Raw genomic sequence first — 23,849 nt, forward strand, 5'->3', positions numbered from 1 at the left:
CGACAGGACCCTGGTGTCTAGGAAGGGAACTTTACCTTCCAGGGCATGGACCTGTGAGAAGACAGTTGCTCATCCTTATCTTCAAAACAGATTTTCTTTTTTTAAAAAATAATTTAATTATTTTAATTGGAAGCTAATTACTTTACAGTATTGTAGTGGTTTTTGCCAAACATTGACATGAATCAGCCACAGATGCAAATGTGTTCCCCATCCAGAACCCTCCTCCCACGTCCCTCCCCATCCCATCCCCCAGGGTCATCCCAGTGCACCAGCCCTGAACACCCTGTCTCATTCATCAAACCTGGACTGGCGATCCGCTTCACATATGATAATATACACGTTTTAAAGCTATCCTCTCAAATCATCCCACCCTCACCTTCTCCCACAGAGTCCAAACAACTGTTCTTTACATCTGTGTCTCTTACTGTCTCACATATAGGATCATCATTACCATCTTCCTAAATTCCATACATATGCGTTAGTAACTGTATTGGTGTTTTTCTTTCTGACTTACTTCACTCTGTATAATAGGCTCCAGTTTCATCCACCTCATTAGAACTGATTCAAATGCATTCTTTTTAATGGCTGAGTAATACTCCATTGTGTATATGTACCATAAGAAAGCTGTGGTACATAAGAAAGCCAGTTTATTTTTCATCTGCACTTCTTTCCATAAAGAGTCTTCTCCAACACCACAGTTCAAAGGCATCAATTCTTCAGTGCTCAGCTTTCTTCACAGTCCAACTCTCACATCCATACATGACCACTGGAAAAACCATAGCCTTGACTAGAAGGACTTTTGCTGACAAAGTACTGTCTCTGCTTTTGAATATGCTATCTAGGTTGGTCATAACTTTTCTTCCAAGGAGCAAGCGTCTTTTAATTTCATGGCTTCAGTCACCATCTGCAGTGATTTTGGAGCCCAGAAAAATAAAGTCTGACACTCTTTCCACTGTTTCCCCATCTATTTCCCATGAAATGATGGGACTGGATGCCATAATCTTTGTTTTCTGAATGTTGAATTTTAAGTCAACTTTTTCACTCTCCTCTTTCACCTTCATCAAGAGGCTTTTTAGTTTTTCTTCACTTTCTGCCATAAGGGTGGTGTCATCCACATATCTGAGGTTATTGATATTTTTCCCGGCAATCTTGATTTCAGCTTGTGCTTCTTCCAGCCCAGCGTTTCTCATGATGTACTCTACATATAAGTTAAATAAGCAGGGTGACAATATACAGCCTTGACGTACTCCTTTTCCTATTTGGAACCAGTCTGTTGTTCCATTGAAATTGTCAATTTCCTGTTATTTGTACATTGTTGGTGGTTTAGTCACTAAGTCACATCCGACTCTTGTGATCCCATGCACTTTAGCTTGCCAGGCTCCTCTGTGTATGGGATTCTCCAGGGTAGAATACTGGAGTGGGTAGCCTATCCCTTCTGCAGAGGATCTTCTCAACCCAGGAATCGAACCTGGTCTCCTGCATTGCAGGCAGATTCTTTACCAACTGAGCTATGAGGGAGATGTCATTTGTATGTTACCCCAGTTAAAAAACATCTTTGAAAATCCCGTGACGGTAACCACAGACATGTTAAGGGCTGACAGCAACTTTGCATAAGCTTCCGGTCCTCCCAGCCTCCTCCCCACCCCAACTACCCAGGAGTTAAAGGTTGTCTTCTGTGCTCAGTGACTTCCCTCTTTGGTTTTTGGACAAACATCAGCTCCTGCCCTGCGCGCCTTAACCTCAGCCTCCCTGACTGACCCAGTGCTCCAGACTCTGCTCCAAGGATCCAGTAAGTCTTGGGTCACCCTCTTCTGTAGAAGACTGGGTGCTGAGTTCACATCTTCCCAAAGAGACCTCTGCAACGCCAGAGTGCAGAGGGGTCAGCCTGGCTCCATCCTGAGGGTGGAGAGACCTGTTTTCCAGATGAAAGTAGAAGGAGCTGGGAGCTATTGTGTTTGTGTGAGAAGAGGAGGGGCTGGGAGAGATGGAATCTATGTGCAAAGGCTCTTTGACTGGTTTTAGACTGGTGCTCACTCAACACTCAGATGACCCTCACATAGAGTTTGTGATTTGGGTACCACTGCCTTCAGTCTCCTGTCTCCTTTCTTCCCTCCATGTCTGCTGATGCCTCCACTGGGGACGACTGAGCATTCCTCTGGGGACGACTGAGCATTCCGCTGGGGATGACTCACTGGTGTTTCATGTTAAGTTACCTTGGAGTTGTGTACCCTCAGCAACTCTGTGAAGCTGGCTCTTCTGTTTATCACTGGCATCATTTTTTTTTTTTCTTAATTGTGGTAAAATGTACATAAATTTGCCATCTTCACCATTTTTAAATGAACGGTTCAGCAATATTGGGTAAATTTACATAGCTGTGACACCAATTTGCAGAACTCTTTTCATCTTGTAAAAGCGAAACCAGGTTCTCGTTTAACAATGACTCCCTATTTTTCCTCTCACCCAGTCGCTAGTAAACCACCGATCTATTTCTGTCTCTGTAAATTTGACTATATCAGGTACTTCATAGAAGTGAACCATACAGTATTTGTCTTTTGGACACTGCCTTTTTATCATTTAGCATATTGGCCTCAAGTCTCTTGTCCACAAGGGTATTGTCCCTGTTGTAGCATGGGTCAGAATTTCCTGTCTTTTTATTGCTGAATAATATTCCTCTGTCTGCACACATCACTTTCTGTTCATCCATTTTTCGTGGATGGCCGTTTGGGCTGCTTTCATCTTTCAGCTATTGTGAACAAAGCTGCTACAAACATGGGTGTGCAAATGTCTCCTGTGACCTCACTTTCAGTTCTTTTGGGTGTATTCTGAGAAGTGGGATTGCCCAACCATGATGGTAATTTCAGTTTTGGTTTTTTGGAGGAACCACCATACTTTATCCATAGCAACTGCACCATTTTATGTTCCTAACGAAAGGTCTCAAAGGTTCAGCAGCAGCGTTTGACCAAGAAGGAAACACAGGTCCAGAGAAGTATATGACTTGTTCAAGGGCAGAGAGGTGTTCGTGGGGCCAAGATGCTAATCATAGCTTCCTGACTCTTTGAATGCTTGCCCCCAACCATAATGCTCAACTTGGACCTTACAGTAACATGCACAGAAGCCCCCTGCCCTTAACTCGTGTTTACTGAGTCAGCCTAGCCTTGCAGAGCAGTGTAATGGAGAGACATTCTATGTCCCAAAGGATTGAAAACACAGTCTCTCGTTTCCGATTCAGAATGAAGATTAGTCCTCCCTCCCTCCAGGCACTTGGGAGGCCATCTGTTTTTCCTTTTTTTTATTTCCAAAAATTTAATAATACTTTATTTTTAAATGTTTACATTTTTTTTTTAGTTGGAGGATAATTGCTTTACAATGTTGTGTTGGTTTCTGTATAAAACAAGGAGGCTCAGTCATAATTATGTGTATATGTCCCCATCCCTCTAGGTCAGCACAGAGCTCCAGACTGAGCTCCCCGTGTTCTACAGCAGCTTCCACGAGCTATCTGGTTCACACATAATATTGTATAAATGTCAGCGCTACTTTCTCAGTTCGTCCCACCCTCTTCTCCCTCAACTGTGTCCACAAGTCTGTTCTTACATCCTTCCCTACAAATAGGTTCATCTGTCCTTTTTTTTTAGATTCCATACATATGCATGATATACAATATGTGTTTTTCTCTTTCTGAGTTTCTTCACTCTGTATAACAGACTCTAGTTTATTTATCTCACTACAAGTGACTCACATTCATTCTTTTATATGGCTGAGTAATACTTCATTGCCTATATGTACCACATCTTCTTTATCCATTCATCTATCTATAGACATCCAGGTTGCTTCCATGTCCTGCCTGTTGTAAACAGGGCTGCAAAGAACATTCGCGTACTTGTACCTTTGTGGTTTGGTTTGATTTGACTTTGGTTTTATCAGGGTTTATGCCCAGTAGTACGTTGCTGGGTCATACGGTAGTTTTATTCCTAGTCTGTTCAGGAACATCCATCCTGTTCTCCATAGTCGCTGTGTCAGCTTAGTTTCCCACCAACAGTGCAGAAGAGTTCCCTTCTCTCCGCATCCTCTCCAGCATTTATTGTTTGTAGATTTTTCCAATGGTGACCATTCTGACATCTGCGAGGTGACAGCTCACTGGCATGTGGACCCAGTGGGGGAAGGAGAGGGTTGAACAAACTGGGGGGTTAGGATTGACATGTATACACTACATGTGCAGAACAGAAAGCTAATAGGAACCTGCAGAGAGCACAGGCACCTCAGCTTGCAGCTCTGTGATGCCCTAGAGGGTTGGGATTGGGGATGGGGTGGGAGGGAGGCCCAGCAGGGAGGGGACATATGTATACATATAGCTATTCACTGGGCTTCCTTCCCTTGTGGCTCAGCAGTAAAGGATCCACCTGCCATTGCAGGAGATGCTGGTTTGATCCCTGGGTTGGGAAGATTCCTTGGAGAAGGAAATAACAACCCAGTCCAGTATTCTTGCCTGGAGAATCCCATGGACAGAAGAGCCTGGTGGGCTACAGTTCATGGGGTGGCACAGAGTCAGACACAACTGAGCGACTGAACAGCAACAAAGCTGATTCACTTTTTTGTGTCGTAGAAACTAACACAACATTGTAAAGCAATACACCCGTGGCTGACTCATGTCAATGTATGGCAAAACCCACTACACTATTGTAAAGTAATTAGCCTCCAATTAAAATAAATAATTAAAAAAAAATTTAAAAAGAGAACACTCAAATGAATAAAATCAGAAAGGAGATATTATAAACAGTACTTTAAATATAGACAGTCTTATAATAAACTACTACGAAAAACTATATGCCAACAAATTGGATAACCTAGAAGAAACAGATCAAATTTTTAGAAGCATCCAACATATTAAGACAAAATCAGGATAAAATAAACAATACGAATAACAAACAAGTAAGGAGATTAAATCAGTGATAAGAAACCTCTCAACACAAAAAAAGATAGTTTCACTGGCAAATTTTACAAAACATTTGATTTTTAAAAAACTGTTAAAATGTTGGCCGCACTAGGTTTGAGTTGCTGCGTGTGGGCTTTCTCTCTGGTTGTGGTGAGGGGGCTACTCTTTGCTTTGGTGTGCATGCTTCTTGCAGTGGCTTCTCTTATTGTGGAGCACAGGCTCAGTAGTTGTGGAGCACAGGCTTAGTTGCTCCATGGCACGTGGGATCTTCCCAGACCAGGAATCGAATCTATGTGCCCTTCATTAGCTGGTGGATTCTCATCCACTGTGCCACCAGGGAAGTCCAAAAAGTAAGAATGTCAACAAACACGAAAAAACTACATTTATTTCTAGACTCCTTCCGTTTACAAGATAATGGAGAAAACTCGTGGTGTGTGTGTATGCATGTTCCCGAGAGGGTCCCCTCATAATGGAAGAATCTTTGATGATACCATGATTGGGAATTTTTTCATCCTCTTCCCAGGTCACATGATTTTCTCTCGACTCCCCTGTGATTTAGTTTCCATTCTGTCAGGGCTAGCCTGGCTTTGGGATTTGGATTGGTTTCCAAATGCAACCAAGAAGGGAAACCCACTGGTCTAAGGCACAGTGATGAATTCATGTCAAAAGCATGACACATGGTGGAGGGGGCAGAAGGCAAGAGAGAAATAGAGTGAGACGAAGAAGTGTTTCCATCTGAGACAGAAGAGGCAGGAAGAGGAGGCACAGATGGGAGGACTAACATGCTGAAGACTGGGTTGGGGGCAGGGGCGGGGGTGGGGCAGGTTATCAACTGTGAATCACAGGTCACAGTGAACTCAACATCAATGTAAAATATTCATATATAATGTAAACACAAAGTACCCAAACTCAGCGATGGTTATAGAATTGAATAACAATTTCAGACACTTTTGGAAATACATAAAAATGTAGTATTTGAGAGATAGAGGTCAGAGGGCAGGGAAGTTAGGGGAGGGATAATGATCAAGACACTCACTTGGAAACACAGGGTAACTGTTGAATGAAAAAGGAAAAAGAACAGGAATGTGAGCATACCTCTGACAGTTATCGCAGTTACCATGAGATTAATTAAAAACATGGGAAATTATGTTGAAAAGATAAGAGGGTGGGGAGAAAGCAGCAGAGGTGGACCTGAGTGACTCTCTCATGAATCATAACAGGAAGAGACTGCCTGTCAGTTGGGGTTGTCTACTGGGCTTCCCTGGTGCATCAGTGGTAAAGAACCTGCTTGCCAAAGCAGGAGATGTGGGTTTGACCCCTGAGACAGGAAGATCCCCTAAAGTTGGAAATAGCAACCCTCTCCAGTATTCTTGCCTGGGAAACCCCATGGACAGAGGAACTTGGCATGTTACAGTCCATGGGGCCACAAAACAGTCAGACATGACTGAGTGACTAAACAACAAGAAAATTTTATACAATGTGATATCAGACATGCCATTCTCATGGCTTAAGTCTCTGTCCTTACATTATTTTAAACTCTGCATGTTTTCTCCTATTAAATTACAGTTGTTTAAAAAGTCAGATTTTTTAAAAACCAATGTGGAATTTTTTTCAATATAAGATATGTGGGCTGGGTTCCAAATGTCCTGCTGTTGTGAAAGGGGGGAGTGCTCCTTACTACTAAATCCCTAATGCCTATTTTAGATGTCTTATTTTTTTAAATTTAGACTCTCACTTATTGGCTGCTTCAATTTGAGCTATTTTCTTTTCATTTTATTGAAGTATAGTTGATTTACAGTGTTTAGATAATTTCTTCTGTACAGCAAAGTGACTCAGATATACATATATAATGATATATTCTTTTCAATGACATTTATCACAAGATATTGATTATAGTTCCCTGTGCTATACAGTAGGATCTTCTTGTCTATCTATATAGAATAGTTTGCATGTGCTAATCCCAAACTCCCAATCCTTCCTTCTCCCTCTCCCTTGGCCATTATATGTCTGGTCTCTATATCTGTGAGTCTCTTTCTGTCTCACAAATAGGTTCATTTGCGTTGTATTTTAGATTCCACATACAAGTGATATCATATGGTATTTGTCTTTCTCTTTCTGACTTATTTCAGTAACTATGATAAGCTCTAGGTCCATACTGCTGCAAGTATCATTGTTACATTTTTCATGGCTGAGATACATTCCACTGTATGCATGTATGAATATATATGTATGTGTATATATATATATATATTTGTTGTTGGTTAGTCACTCAGTTGTGTCTGGTTCTTTTGTGACCCTACAGACTATATCCTGCGAGGCTTCTCTGTCCATTGGATTACCCAGGTAAGAATACTGGAGTGGGTTGCCATTCCTTTCTCCAGGAGATCTTCCTGACCCAGAGATGGAACTGGGAACTCCTGCATTGCAGGCAGATTCTTTACATCTGAGCCACCAGGGAAGCCCTCATCATATTGTAGAAGCATTTAAACTTCATTGTTCTTGGGCAGATAATCTTGTCCTCTATCCTCCTAGGTTCTCTGTCTAGAGCCTGCAAAGAAGACACATGAAGGGTAGATGAACAGGAGAAAGAACTCCATCTATAACTAGCCTTCTGTTTACATTTCCTGAGGAACGAGGCAGGTGAGGTCTAGGCTAGATATTTACACTAGACTTCTGTTTGCACTTGGAGATGGAAATGCCAGGAACAGGGTAAATAGCTGGACTTTGCCTGCTGTGAACATGTTACTATAACAATCATGGCAGGGACAGAAAGGGGCTAAACGTGTGTGTAAAAGATCAAGAGGTCACATATTTTCTATCTTTGGGGCACAACACATGTGCGGAAAGACTCCTTGGGGGCAAAAAGGAGTGGGTGCCATCTCGTAATAGGTGATGACCAGGCCCTCACAGGCCTGTGTGCTGGAATCCATCTAGAAAAATAGCTGCACACACCTGTCAGGGAGGGTCCTAGGGCAGGTCAGGTGTGGAAAAAGAAACCAGGTAATTGGCCAAGGTAAACAAAGACAGGAAGAACTGCCCTGCATAGACAATTTAACAGTCTCTTTATGGGGCTCCTCCTCCTTCGGGAGGATTCCCACAACCTTTCTCTTGGGTGTGAGCTCTGCCTGGCTTCTGTCTTAACTAAACAAACTGTTCCTCTGTGTGCTCCTGCACGACTGTGCTGTGTCTCTAGTAATACACTTTTAACATATTTTTAGTTTTTACCTCCTGGAAAAATGCTTCTTCTTCTTCTTTTTTTTTTTTTTTTTTTAACTCGGTACTAGAGCCAGGAGAACCTTTTTCTAGTTTCTAGCCCCCAGTGTACTGGCAACTAGGGGTCCTGGTTTTCATACAGCATACTCGAGCCCAATTCTTGGGCAGAGAACTAAGACAGCACTCCCGGCTCTCTCTCTCCAAGATCATTTGGGGCTGAAACCCAGGATTTCAGGGTAAACTGCAGGTCTCCCCAAACTGCTGGCTGGAGACTTCTGACTGTCTCTCTCTCGCAGGAGAACTTGCTCTCACTCTCTGCTTTGTTCTCTTTCTAAGACCTGCAGGGGTTAATCTAGGTCTGCTCAATGAAGGAGCCCCAGTTATCTTTTTCTTGCGCCTCTCCCCATTTCCCCCATTCTGCCTAAACGACAATCCCCAGCCTGTCCCTCACCCAAGCAGAGCTTCCTCATCAACTTTGGGAGAACCACGCCTGGAATCAAGGCACAGCACCTACCACCACAGCCACCAAATTGCTCCCACTTTGTTGTAGCTGTTGTTTAGTCACTAAGTCATGTGCAACTCTTTGTGACCCTGTGGACTGTTGCCTACCAGGCTCCTCTGTCCATGGGATTCTCCAGGCAAGGATACTAGAGTGGGTTTCCATTCCCTTCTCCAGGGCATCTTCCCCACCCAGGGATCAAATCTGTGTCTCCTGCACTGCAGGCAGATTCTTTACTGTCTGAGCCCCCAGGGAAGCTCAATCTGGAAGGATTCCCTTCAAAAGCCAGATGGGCCAAGAAAAGGAAAACTCGGGTTTGCTTTAACAATGTCTGGCCTTTATTTAAGTTGGGGATTGGGAAGTGGCCTAAAACTTGGGTCTCTAGATTATAATGCTATCTTATAATTAATCTTTGTTGCCCCCAATTGAGAAAATGGCCTGAGGTTAACTCTCCTGACATTCTAAATGACCCCTTTCTAACTTCTCCCAACTCTCGGGGGAACCCAAGCTTTGCCAATCCTGTTGTTGTTGTTTAGTCGCTCAGTCTTGTCTGACTCTTTGCGATCCCTTTGACTGTAGCCTTCCAGGCTCCAGGTTTCCTTACTCCTTCAGATTCTGTAATTTTAGGACACTGTATTTGTAAAAAGAAAAATTGCTAACCACCATCTGACAATATACAGTTGCCACAAACCTTCAATTTTTTAAAAAATTCTATATAGTGTGGAACAATAAGTGGATGTATGTTTGTGCTTGTACATGTACATTTGAGCAGTGAAGGGAGAGACAGAAAGCGTTTACTGAGTCTGTGGGTCTTAATTGCCCTCAGCTCAAGACAATCCAGGGATTTCTCAGGGGTCTCAGTGGTAAAGAATCCGCCTGCCAATGCAGGAGACACAGGAGACTCAGGTTTGATTCCTGGGTCGGGAAGATCACCTGGAAGAGATCATGGCAACCCACTCCAGCATTCTTGCCTGGAGAATCCCACAACAGGGGAGCCTGGCGGGCTGCAGTCCACGGGGTCTCAGAGTCAGACAGGAGTAAGCATATACACACACCAAACAATCCATATTCCAAGTGGCACATTTTGGGGGAGATCTAATCCTCTCCACCTCACTTCTCTTTAAAAAGCCTTTCCAGTAACTTTGAAACATGTGAGAAGATTTCTTTGTGTTTGAAGAAACCAAAGCTCAGAGATGGAGACCTTGTCCCAAGTGTCCTTTTACCACCTGCCCCTCATCGCTCTGCTGCTCCATGGAATTGGACTCCCAGGGCCAAGGGTGGGTGGACCTCGCTGATGGCTTTGTGTCTTGTTTCCTCAGCAGATCACGGCTCCTCAACTCCATCCAGGATGCGGTGTCAGGATCTCCACCACTTTAGTCAGAAGCTGGTCCGCAGGCGGCCCCTAGAGTCCACCGAGGATTCTGAGAGTCCCGCGGCTCCTCTGAACACCGTGAAGCTGGTGGCCTTCGGTGTGGCCAGCACCCTGGGGGCCGGCGTGTACATCCTGGTGGGAGAAGTGGCCATGTTCATCGCTGGACCAGCGATTGTCATCTCCTTCTTGGTGGCTGCTGTGTCTTCTGTGTTGTCTGGGCTCTGCTATGCCGAGTTTGGGACACGTGTCTCATGGACCGGTTCTGCGTATCTCTACAGCTACATCAGTGTGGGAGAACTGTGGGCTTTCGTCACTGCCTGGAACCTCATACTGTCCTATGTCGTTGGTGAGGGGATGGGTGGGGGGTAGGTGTGGGCCTGAAGTTCCGGAGACCAGGAGCAGGCGTTTGGGTCTTCGGTCGTGCATGAGAACTGTGTCATCCACACTGTGAGGAGAGGAGGGAAATAACATCAGGAAAAGTCCACAACTTCATTCTTCTCAGCTCTCCCCTGCTGTCCTTAAATGATGGACCAAGAATCCAGAGGAAAGGGCACTGTAGGGAGGCATGGCCCTAAGGCTTATCCCTCACCATACTGAAGTCTCTGCTTAGCAGTTGCCTTCATAGAGTTTCCATTAGCATTTGAACTAAAATTTTAATCCTTATCGCCCAGACCTCTTGCTCCTTTGATCTCCCACTAACATTTAAATAGTTCATCTGTTTTAGAATTATCTGGGTCTATTTCCCCCACCCCATGAAAAGAAGCTCTCTGAGATTTGGTATTTTGTATTTTTTTCCCAACATACATGACTTTGTATATTTGTTGTTGTTCCATCACTAAACTGTGTCCAAGTCTTTGCAACCCCATGGGCTGCAGCACACCAGGCTCCTCTGTCCTCCACTATCTCCTGGAGTTTGCTCAAACTCATGTTCACTGAGTCAGTGATGCTGTCCAACCATCTCATCCTCTGCCACTCCCTTCTTCTTTTACCTTCAATCTTTCCCATGTTAGACACCTTCTGACCTGGGGGGCTCCTCTTTGGGCGTCATAACTTTCTGCCTTTTCATGCTGTCCATGGGGTCCTCCTGGCAAGAATACTGGACTGGGTTGCCATTTCCTTCTCCAGTGGCCCATGTTTTGTCAGAACTCTTCACTGTGACCCGTCCATCTTGAGTGGTCCTGCATGGCATGGCTCATAGTTTTATTGAGCTATGCTAGCCCTTCACCATGACAAGGCTGTGATCCATGAAGGGGTCTTGGTTTATATGGGGGTCCAATTTATATTTGTCAATGAATGTTCCTTCTCATTCTGCTGCAGTCACAGGCAGCGTGGCCAGGGCCTGGAGCATCGCCTTCGACAGCCTGATTGGAAACCACATCTTTCAGGCCTTAGAGGGAACTTTCTCTCCATATATGCCCTACTATCTGACCAAGTATCCAGACTTTGTCGCCCTGTCCCTGGTGCTGTTGCTCACAGGTGAGACAGGGATCCAAGTTAGGATGGGAAGACTGGGATGTGGGGCGGTGGGGGAACTAGGGTGGGAAAGCTGTGAGGTGGAGGAACTGTGGGAACTAGAAATTAGGGTCTGTGATACGAAAGCAAGAAGTCAAGATGTAGAGCATTGTTTCCCACCCTTGGCATTACTGACCTTCCAGGCTGAAACAGCCTTTCGTGTTGGGGGCTGATGCAGGCGCTGCAGGATTTTCTTAATCAACCACTGTCAGGTGTCTAGCACCTTTGGACTTCATTCACTAAAAACCTGTGATTCATATTTCCCAAATTGTGACAATCGGGATGTCTCCAGACATTGCCAAATGTCTCTTGGGGACCCAAATCACCCCCAGCTGAGAATCATTTACTTAGAGTGACAAGTTTCTTCCTCTCTACTGAGACTTTTTTCAATTGGGAGGAAATTAACATAGCATAAAATTAGCCATTTTATTATTTTTCCTTAGCCTTATTGATATATAATTGACATACAACATTATGTAAACTGAAGGTGAGCATCATGATGCTTTGATAGATGTGTATATTATGTGACTGGAGTAGGAAATGGCAACCCACTCCAGTAATCTTGCCTGGAAAATTCCATGGACAGAGGAGCCTGGCAGGCCACAGTCCATGGGTCAAGGGGTCAGACACGACTGAGTGACTGAGCCCATATTATATGATAATGGCCAAAGTAAGAAACTAACCATGTTAAAATATGCAATTTAGTGGTACTTAGGGCATTCAAGACATATAACAATCACCTTCATCTAGCTTCAAACATTTTCATCATAGCAAAATGAAACCCAGTACCCAGCGAGCAAAGACAGACTATCCATATTAATCTCACAGCCCCCTAACCTCTGGCAACTACTAGTCTGCTTTCTATGTCTATGGATTTGATTTGGCTATCTTGGACTGTCTCATATTCCATCTTTCCCACAGGAGTACTGGTTCTGGGAGCTCGTGAGTCAGTCCTGGTTGGAAAAATATCCACAGGCATCAACCTTTTGGTTCTCAGCTTCATCATCGTCTCTGGCTTCATTAAGGGAGACCTGCACAACTGGAAGCTCACGGAACAGGACTACACATTGAACACGTCTGAATCCGGTGACATCTATAGGTCAGGAGGGTGCTCCTGGTCCTCGTCATGCTTGTTGGTACTGGTGCAAAGCTGGGAATCTGGCGGGGACTAAAGAGATCTGGGCTGGTGGATCTGGATAACGAGGTCCTGGAGCCCAGGGCTTGTGACATTAACTGTGAAGTCCTGTAGAGATGACTGAATGCACCTCTCTCATGGTCTTTCTTGCCTCTTCTCTCACTGTAGCTTGGGCCCTCTGGGTTCTGGAGGGTTTGTGCCCTTCAACTATGATGGAATTCTCCATGGAGCAGCTCTATGTTTCTACTCGTTTGTGGGTTTTGATGACATTGTCACTAAAGGTAACTGGGTCATTGTGTGTCCCATCAGGGGATTGGGCTGCCCTTGGGCATAGGGGTTGATAGAAGATTTTGAAAACCTTTTGAAAGTTCAAGAGGAAAGTGGATTTTGTGCTGTGCCATCAGTGTTTTCCTAACCCGAGATGTTCACCCACCCTGCAGGGGAAGAAGCCCCAAATCCTCATCGCTCCATCCCCATCAGCATCATGTCCACGGTCTTCATCTGCTTTTTGGCATATTTTGGTGTCTCGGCGACTCTCACCCTCATGGTGCCCTACTACCAGATTCAGCCTGACAGCCCCTTTCCGCAGGCTTTCCTCCATGTTGGGTGGGGCCCTGCCAGATATGTCGTGGCTGTTGGCATCCTCTGTTTTCTTTTATACAGGTCAGTATCAAGGCCTTCTCTCCATGAACTGTTCAGATGCTCAGGTGTTTCAGCCCTGGGGATTGAGACAAGAGAGGGAAAGACCCCTTACCCCATGTAGACTAGAGAGCCAGAGCCCTGGTCTCTCCTCCTTCTCAACATCCCCACCCGTGTTCCCACCGTCCCTTCCAGACTGCAGAGCTCCTTGTTCCCCGTGCCTCAGGTGATCCAAGAAATGGCAGAGGACGGGCTCCTATTCCGAGGACTTGCCCGGACCCATGCCTGCATGAAGACCCCCATCATGGCCACCGTGTCCTCTGGAATTCTTGCAGGTGAGCAACAGAACCCACTCCTCCTTTGATCCCGTTCCTTATCTGGGTATGTCCAGTGGTTTCTCACTGCCGACCCCCACCTCATTTGTGCCCTCATTCTAGGGATCATGGCATTGCTCTTTGAGTTCAGTAATCTGGTGGACCTCATGTCGATTGGACACCTGCTGGTTTACTCCTTGGTGGCGTTTTTTGTCCTTGTCCTCAGGTGAGATTCCACTGCACCCTGACTGGGGCACTTACGTTCCTAAAGACTCAATGGCAGTTCATCATCTTCAAGTATTTTTTTTTTTTTAATTGGAGGCTAATTACTTTACAATATTGGGGTGGTTTTTGCCATACATTGACATAAATCAGTCATGAGTTAACACGTATTCCCTATCCTGAACACCCCTCCCACCTCCCGCCCCATCCCATCCCTCTGGGTCATTTCAGTGCACCAGCCCTGAGCACCCTATCTCATGCATCGAACCTGGACTGGTGATCTGTTTCACATATGATAATGTACGTGTTTCAATGCTATTCTCTCAGATCATCCCACTCTCGTCTTCTCCCACAGAGTCCAAAAGACTCTGCTATACATCTGTGTCTCTTTTGCTGTCTCTCATATAGGGTTATCGTTACCATCTTTCTAAATTCCATATATATGTATTAGTATACTGTATTGGGGTTTTTCTTTCTGCCTTACTTCACTCTATAATAGGCTCCAGCTTCATCCACCTCATTAGAAGTGATTCAAATGTATTCTTTTTAGTGGCTGCGTAATATTCCATTGTGTATATGTACCACAGCATTCTTATGCATTTGTCTGCTGATGGACATCTAGGTTGCTTCCATGTCCTGGCTCTTATAAACAGTGTTGTGATGAACATTGGGGTATACGTGTCTCTTTCAATTCTGGTTTCCTCAGTGTGTATGCCCAGCAGTGGGATTGCTGGGTCCTATGGCAGTTCAATTTCCAGGGTTTTAAGGAATCTCCACACTGTTCTCCATAGTAGCTGTACTAGTTTGCATTCCCACCAACAGTGTAAGAGGGTTCCCTTTTCTCCACACCCTTTTTGTTTGTGGATTTTTGGATAGCAGCCATTCTGACCAGCGTGAGTTCGTACCTCATTGTGGTTTTGATTTGCATTTCTCTGATAATGAGTGATGTTGAGCATCTTTTCATGTGTTTGTTAGCCATCTGTATGTCTTCTTTGGAGAAATGTCTGTTTAGTTTTTTGACCCATTTTTTGATTGGGCCGTTTATTTTTCTGGAATTGAGCTGCAGGAGCTGCTTGTACATTTTTTGAGATTAATTCTTTGTCAGTTCCTTTGTTTGCTATTCTTTTCTCCAGTTCTGAAGGCTGTCTTTTCACCTTGCTTATGGTTTCCTTTGTTGTGCAAAAACCTTTCAGTTTAATTAAGTTTATTTTTCCTTTTATTTCCATTACTTTGGGAGGTGAGTCATAGAGGATCCTGCTGTGATTTATGTCGGAAAGTGTTTTGTCTATGTTTTCCTCTAGGAGTTTTATATTTTCTAGTCTTACATTTAGATATTTAATCCATTTTGAGTTTATTTTTGTGTATGGTGTTAGAAAATGTTCTAATTTCATTTTTACTAGTGGTTGACCAGTTTTCCCAGCACCACTTGTTAAAGAGATCGTCTTTTCTCCATTGTATATTCTTGCCTCCTTTGTCAAAGATAAGCTTTCCATAGGTGTGTGGATTTATCTCTGGGCTTTCCATTTTGTTCCATTGATCTATATTTCTGTCTTTGTGCCAGTACCATACTGTCTTGACGACTGTGGCTTTGTAGTATAGTCTGATGTCAGGCAGGTTCATTCCTCCAGTTCCATTCTTCTTTCTGAGAATTGCTTTGGCTATTCGAGGTTTTTGTATTTCCATACAAATTGTGAAATTATTTGTTCTGGTTCTGTGAAATAACTGTTGGTAGCTTGATAGTGATTGCATTGAATCTCTAGATTGCTTTGGGTAGTATACTCATATATTGATTCTTCCAATCCATGAACATGGTATATTTCTCCATCTATTTATGTCCTCTTTGATTTCTTTCATCGGTGTTTTATGGTTTTCTATATATAGGTCTTTTGTTTCTTTAGGTAGATACATTCCTAAGTATTTTATTCTTTTCGTTGCAATGGTGAATGGAATTGTTTCCTTAATTTCTCTTTCTGTTTTCTCATTGTTAGTGTATAGGAATGCAAGGGATTTCTGTGTGTTAATTTTATATCCTGCAACTTTACTATAGTCATTGATTAGCTCCAGTAATTTTCTGGTAGAGTCTTTAGGGTTTTCTATGTGGAGGATCATGTCATACGCAAACAGTGAGAGTTTTAATTCTTCTTTTCCAGTCTGGATTTCTTTTATTTCTTTTTTTGCTCTGATTGCCTTGGCCAAAACTTCCAAAACTATGTTGAATAGTAGTGGTGAGAATGGGCACCCTTGCCTTGTTCCGGACTTTAGGGGAAATGCTTTTAATTTTTCCCCCTTGAGGATAATGTTTGCTCTGGGTTTGTCATATATAGCTTTTATTATGTTGAGGTATGCACCTTCTCTTCCTGTTTTCTGGAGAGTTTTTTTTTTTTTTTAATCATAAATGGATGTTGAATTTTGTCAAAGGCTTTCTCTGCATCTGTTGAGAGAATCATATGTTTTTTATCTTTTAATTTGTTAATGTGGTGTATTACATTGATTGATTTGTGGATATTAAAGAATCCTTGCATTCTTGGGATAAAGCCCACTTGGTCATGATGTATGATCTTTTAAATATGTTGTTAGATTCTGTTTGCTAGGATTTTGTTAAGGATTTTTACATCTATGTTCATCAGTGATATTGGCATGCAGTTTTCTTTTTTTGTGGCATCTCTGTCTGGTTTTGGTATTAGGGTGATATTGGCCTCATAGAATGACTTTGGCAGTTTACCTTCCTCTGCAATTTTCTGGAAGAGTTTGAGAAGGATTGGTGTTGCTGCTGCTTCTGCTGCTGCTAAGTCACTTCAGTCGTGTCCAACTCTGTGCAACCCATAGACGACAGCCCACTAGGCTCCTCTGTCCCTGGGATTCTCCAGGCAAGAATACTGGAGTGGGTTGCCATTTCCTTCTTCAATGAATGAAAGTGAAAAGTGAAAGTGAAGTCGCTCAGTCGTGCCGACTCTTAGCGACCCCATGGATTTCAGCCTACCAGGCTTCTCTGTCCATGGGATTTTCCAGGCAAGAGTACTGGAGTGGGGTGCCATTGCCTTCTCCAAGGATAGGTGTTAGCTCTTCTTTAAATTTTTGGTAGAATTCAGCTGTGAAGCCATCTGGTCTTCTGTTTGCTGGAAGATTTCTGATTACAGTTTCGATTTCCGTGCTTGTGATGGGTCTGTTAAGATTTTCTATTTCTTTCTGGTTCACTTTTGGAAAGTTATACTTTTCTAAGAATTTGCCCATTTCTTCCATGCTGTCCATCTTATTAGTATATAGTTGCTGATAGTAGTCTCTTATGATCCTTTGTATTTCTGTATTGTCTGTAACGATTTCTCCATTTTCATTTCTAATTGTGTTGATTTGATTCTTCTCCCTTTGTTTCTTGATGAGTCTGGCTAATGTTTTGTCAATGGTATTTATCTTCTCAAAGAAGCAGCTTTTAGCTTTGTTGATTTTGGCTATGATCTCCTTTGTTTCTTTTGCATTTATTTCTGCCCTAATTTTTAAGATGTCTTTCATTCTACTAACCCTGGAGTTCTTAATTTCTTCCTTTTCTAGTTGCTTTAGGTGTAGAGTTAGGTTATTTATTTGACTTTTTTCTTGTGTCTTGAGGTGAGCCTGTATTGCTATGACCCTTCCCCCTTAGCACTGCTTTTACAGTGTCCCATAGGTTTTGGGTTGTTGTGATTTCATTTTCATTCATTTCTATGCATATTTGATTTCTTTTTTATTTTTTCTATGATTTGTTGGTTATTCAGAAGTGTATTGTTTAGCCTCTATATGTTGGAATTTAAAAAAAATTTTTTTTTCCTGTAATTGACATCTGATCTTACTATATTGTGGTCAGAAAAAGATGCGTAGAATGATTTCAATTTTTTTGAATTTACCAGGGCTAGATTTATTGCCCAGGAGGTGATCTATCCTCAAGAAGGTTCCGTGTCAACTTGAGAAAAGGGTGAAATTCATTGTTTTGGGGTGAAATGTCCTATAGATATCAATTAGGCCTAACTAGTCCATTGTGTTATTTAAGTCTGTGTTTCCTTGTTAATTTTCTGTTTAGTTGATCTATCCATAGGTGTGAGTGGGGTATTGAGGCCTCCCACTATTATTGTGTTACTGTTAATTTCCCCTTTCATGCTTGTTAGAATTTGTGTTACATATTGCGGTGAGCCTATGTTGGATGCATATATATTTATAACTGTTATATCTTCTTCTTGCATTGATCCTTTGATCATTATGTAGTGTCCTTCTTTGTCTCTTTTCACAGCCTTTTTTTAAAGTCTTTTTTATCTGATATGAATATCACTACTCCTGTTTTTTTTGTTGTTGTTGTTGGTTTCCATTTACGTGAAATATCTTTTTCCAGCCCTTCGCTTTCAGCCTGTATGTGTCCCTTGTTTTTAGGTGTGTCTATTGTAGACAGCATATATAGGGGTCTTCTTTTTGTATCCATTCAGCCAGTCTTTGTCTTTTGGCTGGGGCATTCAACCCATTTACATTTAGGGTAATTATTGATAATTATGATCCCGTTGCCATTTACTTTGTTGTTTTGGGCTTGAGTTTATAAACCGTTTCTGTGTTTCCCGTCTAGAGAAGATCCTTTAGGATTTGTTGAAGAGCTGGTTTGGTGGTGCTGAATTTCTCAGCTTTTGCTTGTCTGTAAAGCTTTTGATTTATCCTTCAAATCTGAATGAAATCCTTACTGGGTACAGTCATTTGGGTTGTAGGTTTTTCTCTTTCATCAGTTTAAGTATGCTCTGCCATTCCCTTCTGGCCTGAAGAGTTTCTATTGAAAGATCAGCCATTATTGTTATGGGAATCCCCTTGTGTGTTATTTGTTGTTTTTTCCTTGCTGCTTTTGATATTTATTTTTTGTGTTTGATCTTTGTTAATTTGACTAATATGTGTCTTGGGGTGTTTTGCCTTGGGTTTATCCTGTTTGAGACTCTCTGGGTTTCTTGGACTTGAGTGACTATTTCTTTCTCCATTTTAGGGAAGTTTTCAACTATTATCTCTTTAAGTATTTTCTCACGGCCTTTCTTTTTGTCTTTTTCTTCTGGGACTCCCATCATTCGAATGTTGGGGAGTTTCACATTGTCCCAGAGGTCCCTGAGGTTGTCCTCATTTCTTTTAATTCTTTTTTCCTCTGTGCTTCATTTATTTCTACTATTCTATCTTCTACCTCACTTATCCTATCTTCTGCCTCCGTTAAACTACTGTTGGTTCCCTCCAGAGTTGTTTTTAATCTCATTTATTGCATTATTCTTTATTGGTTGACTCTTTTATATTTCTTTTAGGTCCTTGTTCAACATTTCTTGCATCTTCTCAATCCTGTCTCCAGGCTACTTATCTGTAACGCCATTTTGTTTTCAAGATTTTGGTTCATTTTTACTATCACTTTTCTGAATTCTTTTTCAGGTAGACTCCCTATTTCCTCCTCTTTGGTTTGGTTTGGTGGGCTTTTATCATGTTCCTTTACCTGCTGAGTATTTCTCTGCCTTTTCACCTTATTTAGATTGCTGTGTTTGCAGTGGCCTTTCTGTATTCTGGCAGTTTGTTGTTCCTCTTTATTGTGGAGGTGCCTCTCTGTGGGTAGGGTTGGACGGGCAGCTTGTCAATGTTTCCTGGTTAGGGAAGCTTGTGTTGGTGTTCTGGTGGGTGGAGCTGGATTTCTTCTGTCTGGAGTGTAATGAAGTATCCAGTGGTGAGTTTTGAGATGTCTATGGGTTTGGTGTGACTTTGGGCAGCCTGTATACTGATGCTCAGGGCTATGTTCCTGCATTGCTGGAGAATATGCATGGTATGGCTTGCTCTGGAACTTATTGGCTCTTGGGTGGTGCTTGGTTTCAGTGTAGGTATGGAGGTTTTGGGATGATCTCTTACCAATGAATGTTCCCTGGAGTCAGGAGTTCTCTGGTGTTCTCAGGTTTGGGGCTTTAGCCTCCTGCCTCTGGTTTTCAGTCTTATACTTACAGTAGCCTCAATACTTCTCCATCCATACAGCACTGATGATAAAACTTCTAGGTTAATGGTGAAAACATTCTCCACAGTGAGGGACACCCAGAGAGGTTCACAGAGTTACATGGAGAAGAGAAGAGGGAGGACGGAGATAGAGGTGACCAAGAGGAGAAGAAGGGGAATTAAAAGGGGAGAGAGCAAGCTAGCCAGTAAACAATTTCCTATGTGCTGTCCACAGTCTGGAACCCTCAGAGAGGTTCCCAGAGTTACACAGAGAAGAGAAGAGGGAGGAAGGAGATAGAGGTGACAAGAAGGAGAAGAGGGGGAATCAGAAGGGGAGAGAGTAATCTAGCCAGTAATCAATTCCCTATGTGGTCTCCACAGTCTGGAACCCTCAGAGAGGTTCATGGAGTTACATATAGAAGAGGAGAGGGAGGAAGGAAATAGAGGTGAGCAGGAGGAGAAAGGAGGGAATCAAAAGGAGAAAGATATATCTAGGCCGTATTCTGTTCCCTAAGTGTTCTCAACAGCCTGGAACACACACAGAGATTTACAGAGTTCGGTTGAGGAGAGAAACTGGAGAGAGGAGTTAGAGGTGACCTGGGGGAGAAAAAGGAGAGTCAAAAGGGGAAGAGAGTAATCAAGCCAGTAATCACACTGCTAAATAAAAATGAGTACTGAATATTGGATTCTTAAATGTACAAAATTGGTAACAAATACCATAAAGCAAAGATTAAAAATCTAGAGTAGAGGTTAGACTCTCAAAAATACAATATTATTTTTAAAAAATCACAAAATGTATTAGAAATATATATGAAGTTTGCTTTAAAAATAGGGTCTTTTTTTTTTTTTTGCAATGTAATAGTTGGTTATAAAAATAAAAATTAAAGGAGTAATAGAGGAATTTAAAAAAGGGAAAAAATTTTAAATAAAAAAAAGATAATAGTAATAGTAAAAATATATCTAGGAGTTTCTCTGGAGCTGTTGTGGGCAGTGTGGGGTCAGTTCAGTTCCAGATAGTTCCTTGTTCCAGCTTATACTTCTCAAGATGTATAGGCCCCTTCCAGTGTAGTCGGTGTTAACGACAGGGATTTTAATCTGTTGCACCTGTCACTTCCAAAGTGGTTCCCTGTGTTTATTTGGCTTCTTCTGTTTGCAGGTCTCTTCAGTGTCTAATTTCCGACCTGACACAAGGGAGCAAAGGTGGTCTCTTGTTTAGGCTCACTTGTTCAGTCGTGCTGTGGGGAAGGAGGAACACTGCAAACAAATATCACTGGTGTGTGTGGGGAGTGCTCACAGTGTCCCAGCCACACTGGGTTTGCCCCTGCTCACGGCGTGTGTGCTTTCCCAGTCTACACTGCTCAGGCTTCAGGTTGCTGTGCAGGGAGCGGGCCCTGGGTTGCATGCACTTTCCAGGTCTAAGCTGCTCAGGTTCAGGTTCTCAGGTACTCCGCAAAGGCACAGACTCGGTTGGTCCTGCGTTTTGTACGCTTCCGTGATCAGAGCAGCTCAGGCGACCAGGTGCTTGGTGAGCGCTCTCTCCTAAGGTGCAGTGCATCTTAGCACCTCCCGGGTCCCAGCCGCTTGGTTTCTGGGGCACGCCCGTCTCCGGTGTGCAGTGTGTCTTTTCTGGGGAGCTGATTTCTGGCTGTGACCCTCCCAGCGGATGTTAACCTCCGAGAACCTCAGGAAGTCTTGGTTAGAAACTGGAAGCCTGTTCTCAGTTTGGTAGGGGATGCCCTCTCTGGGGCTGAGATGGCCTCTTTCCGGCTCTGGATGCCCCCCACCTGCCTCCAGCTGGGGATGGCCGGGTCCGCAGCCAGCTAGCTCTCCTCTGGTATTCACTCAGTCCTTTGTTCTGTGAGCAGGCCAGCAGTGCCTTAGGTTCGGACTTTTCGCGGGATAGTTCTCTCTCTCTCTTTTTCCCTCTCTCTCTCTCTCTGGCTATCCCACAGTTTAGGTTACTATCTCACGTTAGCTCCCTCAGATTGCCCTCAAGGCATTCAGGCCTGGTCCTTACCCTCAACAATGCAGCCCGCTCCTCCCCATTCACCCTCCGCTTGCTGGTGACGGAAGAAAGCATCTGGGGTACTTCTCCGCTGGGTGTTGCCATTAGGGATGTACCATATGGGTTTTATATATTTTTCCTCCAGGTTTTGTTGCCCTCTGAGATTCCAAAACTCCTCCACAGACAGATCGGTGAGAGGGTTTCCTGGTGTTTGGAAACTTAGCTTTTAAGAATCCCTTCCTGGGATGGATCTCTGTCCATAACTATTTTGTCTCTCTTTTTATCTTTTATATTTGGTCCTACCTCCTTTTGAAGACAATGGGTTGCTTTTCTGGGTGGCTGATGTCCTCTGCCAGTGTTCAGAATTTGTTTTGTGGAGTTTTCTCAGCGTTCAAATGTTCTTTCAATGAATTTGTGGTGGAGAAAGGGGTCTCCCCATCCTATTCCTCTGCCCTCTTGGCCTCACCACCCCAGCCCCCACCGGCCACCTCCTTCGGCCTTCTAAACTCCTGCTCTGCTTAAGGCAGGAAAGTGGTGCATTAGGGTGCCTGTTTTTGAATGAGTAGGGACTGCTGTTAATATTCCTATAATATCTCTAATTCAGGTACCAGCCAGACTGGAATTTAAGCAAGAATGAGAATACAGAAGACAAAGTTCAGATGAAGCCTCTAGTCAAGGAAAATCCTTTGGACTCTGAACCTGAAGCAGGGAGCTCAAAGACTCTAAAGAGTCTGTGGTTGCCTGTCAGCACCACCCCCACCCAGAAATCTGCCCAGATTGTCTATGGATGTGCCTTCCTGCTTGGTGAGCACTGGGAAGTCTCTTTGGTCATATTTTGAAATTGACAGGATGGACTGAGTGTGTGTATTTTGTCAGTGGAGGAATCTTGCAGATATGATGGCCCTTCCTGATATTGGTGGTTTCAGGGAGAGATGTTACCCGAGGTCCTGATGTCTTTGTTTTCTGGGTCCAGCCTGTTCTCCTTGATCCTTGCAGTTCTTCTGCTGACCATCCTGAGCCTGATCCTGGCCCAGTGGCCCAGCCAGGTGTTCTCTGGAGACCCCGTGCTCACAACAGTGGCTGTGCTGCTGCTGCTGCTCACCACTGGGGTCACGGTCATCATCTGGAGGCAGCCCCAGGACCCCTCTCCTCTTCCATTCAGGGTAAGTGGGCTTATGTGTTCAAAGTGTCCACTATGGGTGAATGAAGTCTGTGTCCTTTGACGGCAAAATATCCTTTCCTGGACAGGGAATGAGGAGAGTTACTGAAACCAATGGACTCTTCCCTGATTCACACTCAGGGCTTTGCATACACAATCTCAGTAGGCACTGAATGCACAGCCTGAGGAGGACAGGAGTCTCCCACCCACGTGGGGTAGGGCCTCCCTTTCAGACATCTGGGCTGTGTTCAGTGATGAACTGACTCTGCCCACAGGTCCCTGCTCTGCCTGTCCTCCCACTGGTCAGCATCTTTGTGAATGTTTACCTGATGATGCAGACGACCTCTGGGACCTGGGCCCTGTTTGGCATCTGGAATGCCATTGGTAAGTTGCTTTCTGGGATAAAGAGGTTTTTGAATGACTGAACCCAACATCTTCCTAAGATTTCTCCCCACACTGTATCAGATGCCATAGGAGGTCTACTGGGCATTTGTAAGTGAGGTGAGCGCCTACATTTCCTTCTTATCGTCTCATTTCCCTACTAGGATTTCTCATATACTTTGGATACGGGATCCAACACAGCCTGGCAGGGAACAATCATCAACAGCCACCAGCCACCAGCCTCCACCTCCCAGACTCTTGACAAAAACATCCCCGGTGTTGAGTCATCTTAACCACAGGAAGTAGATGCTGCATGGAATCCCTCCATGCCCTGGAGGATCTGCTGGTGCAAGGGACACTGTGAGCCTCGGTGGAGTGTGAAGGTGGAGGCATCTAAAGCCCTGTATTTGTTGCTTGTGGAGAAAGTGACTGGACCATTGTGCAATTTTCGGTAAACTTTTAAAAGCATACTTATAAATGGGTGTTTCATAAGTGTGCAGCAAGATGAATTTTCACAAA

The 23,849-nt window shown here is 43.6% G+C and overlaps 1 protein-coding gene across 1 annotated transcript; it reads left to right on the forward strand.

Moving 5' to 3' along the window:
- Positions 1-9,990: 9,990 nt before the first annotated feature.
- On the forward strand, positions 9,991-23,592 carry LOC129631319 (cationic amino acid transporter 3-like). The gene is made up of 11 exons (XM_055552255.1): positions 9,991-10,360; positions 11,332-11,490; positions 12,448-12,625; positions 12,830-12,942; positions 13,102-13,324; positions 13,496-13,635; positions 13,738-13,840; positions 22,395-22,594; positions 22,787-22,953; positions 23,225-23,333; positions 23,495-23,592. Exons 1-11 carry the CDS (start codon positions 9,991-9,993, stop codon positions 23,590-23,592), a joined length of 1,860 nt encoding a protein of 619 aa, XP_055408230.1.
- The last annotated feature ends 257 nt before the right edge of the window (positions 23,593-23,849 follow it).

The sequence above is a fragment of the Bubalus kerabau genome, chromosome 17, assembly GCF_029407905.1.
Source record: "Bubalus kerabau isolate K-KA32 ecotype Philippines breed swamp buffalo chromosome 17, PCC_UOA_SB_1v2, whole genome shotgun sequence".
Lineage (NCBI taxonomy): Eukaryota > Metazoa > Chordata > Mammalia > Artiodactyla > Bovidae > Bubalus > Bubalus kerabau.

Coding starts and splice junctions, on each gene's coding strand:
- LOC129631319 (XM_055552255.1), top strand. CDS start 9,991: ATGCGGTGTCAGGATCTCCACCACTTTAGTCAGAAGCTGGTCCGCAGG. Junction 13,841..22,394: donor TTTTTTGTCCTTGTCCTCAG/GTGAGATTCCAC, acceptor TCTCTAATTCAG/GTACCAGCCAGACTGGAATT. Junction 22,954..23,224: donor CCTCTCCTCTTCCATTCAGG/GTAAGTGGGCTT, acceptor CTCTGCCCACAG/GTCCCTGCTCTGCCTGTCCT.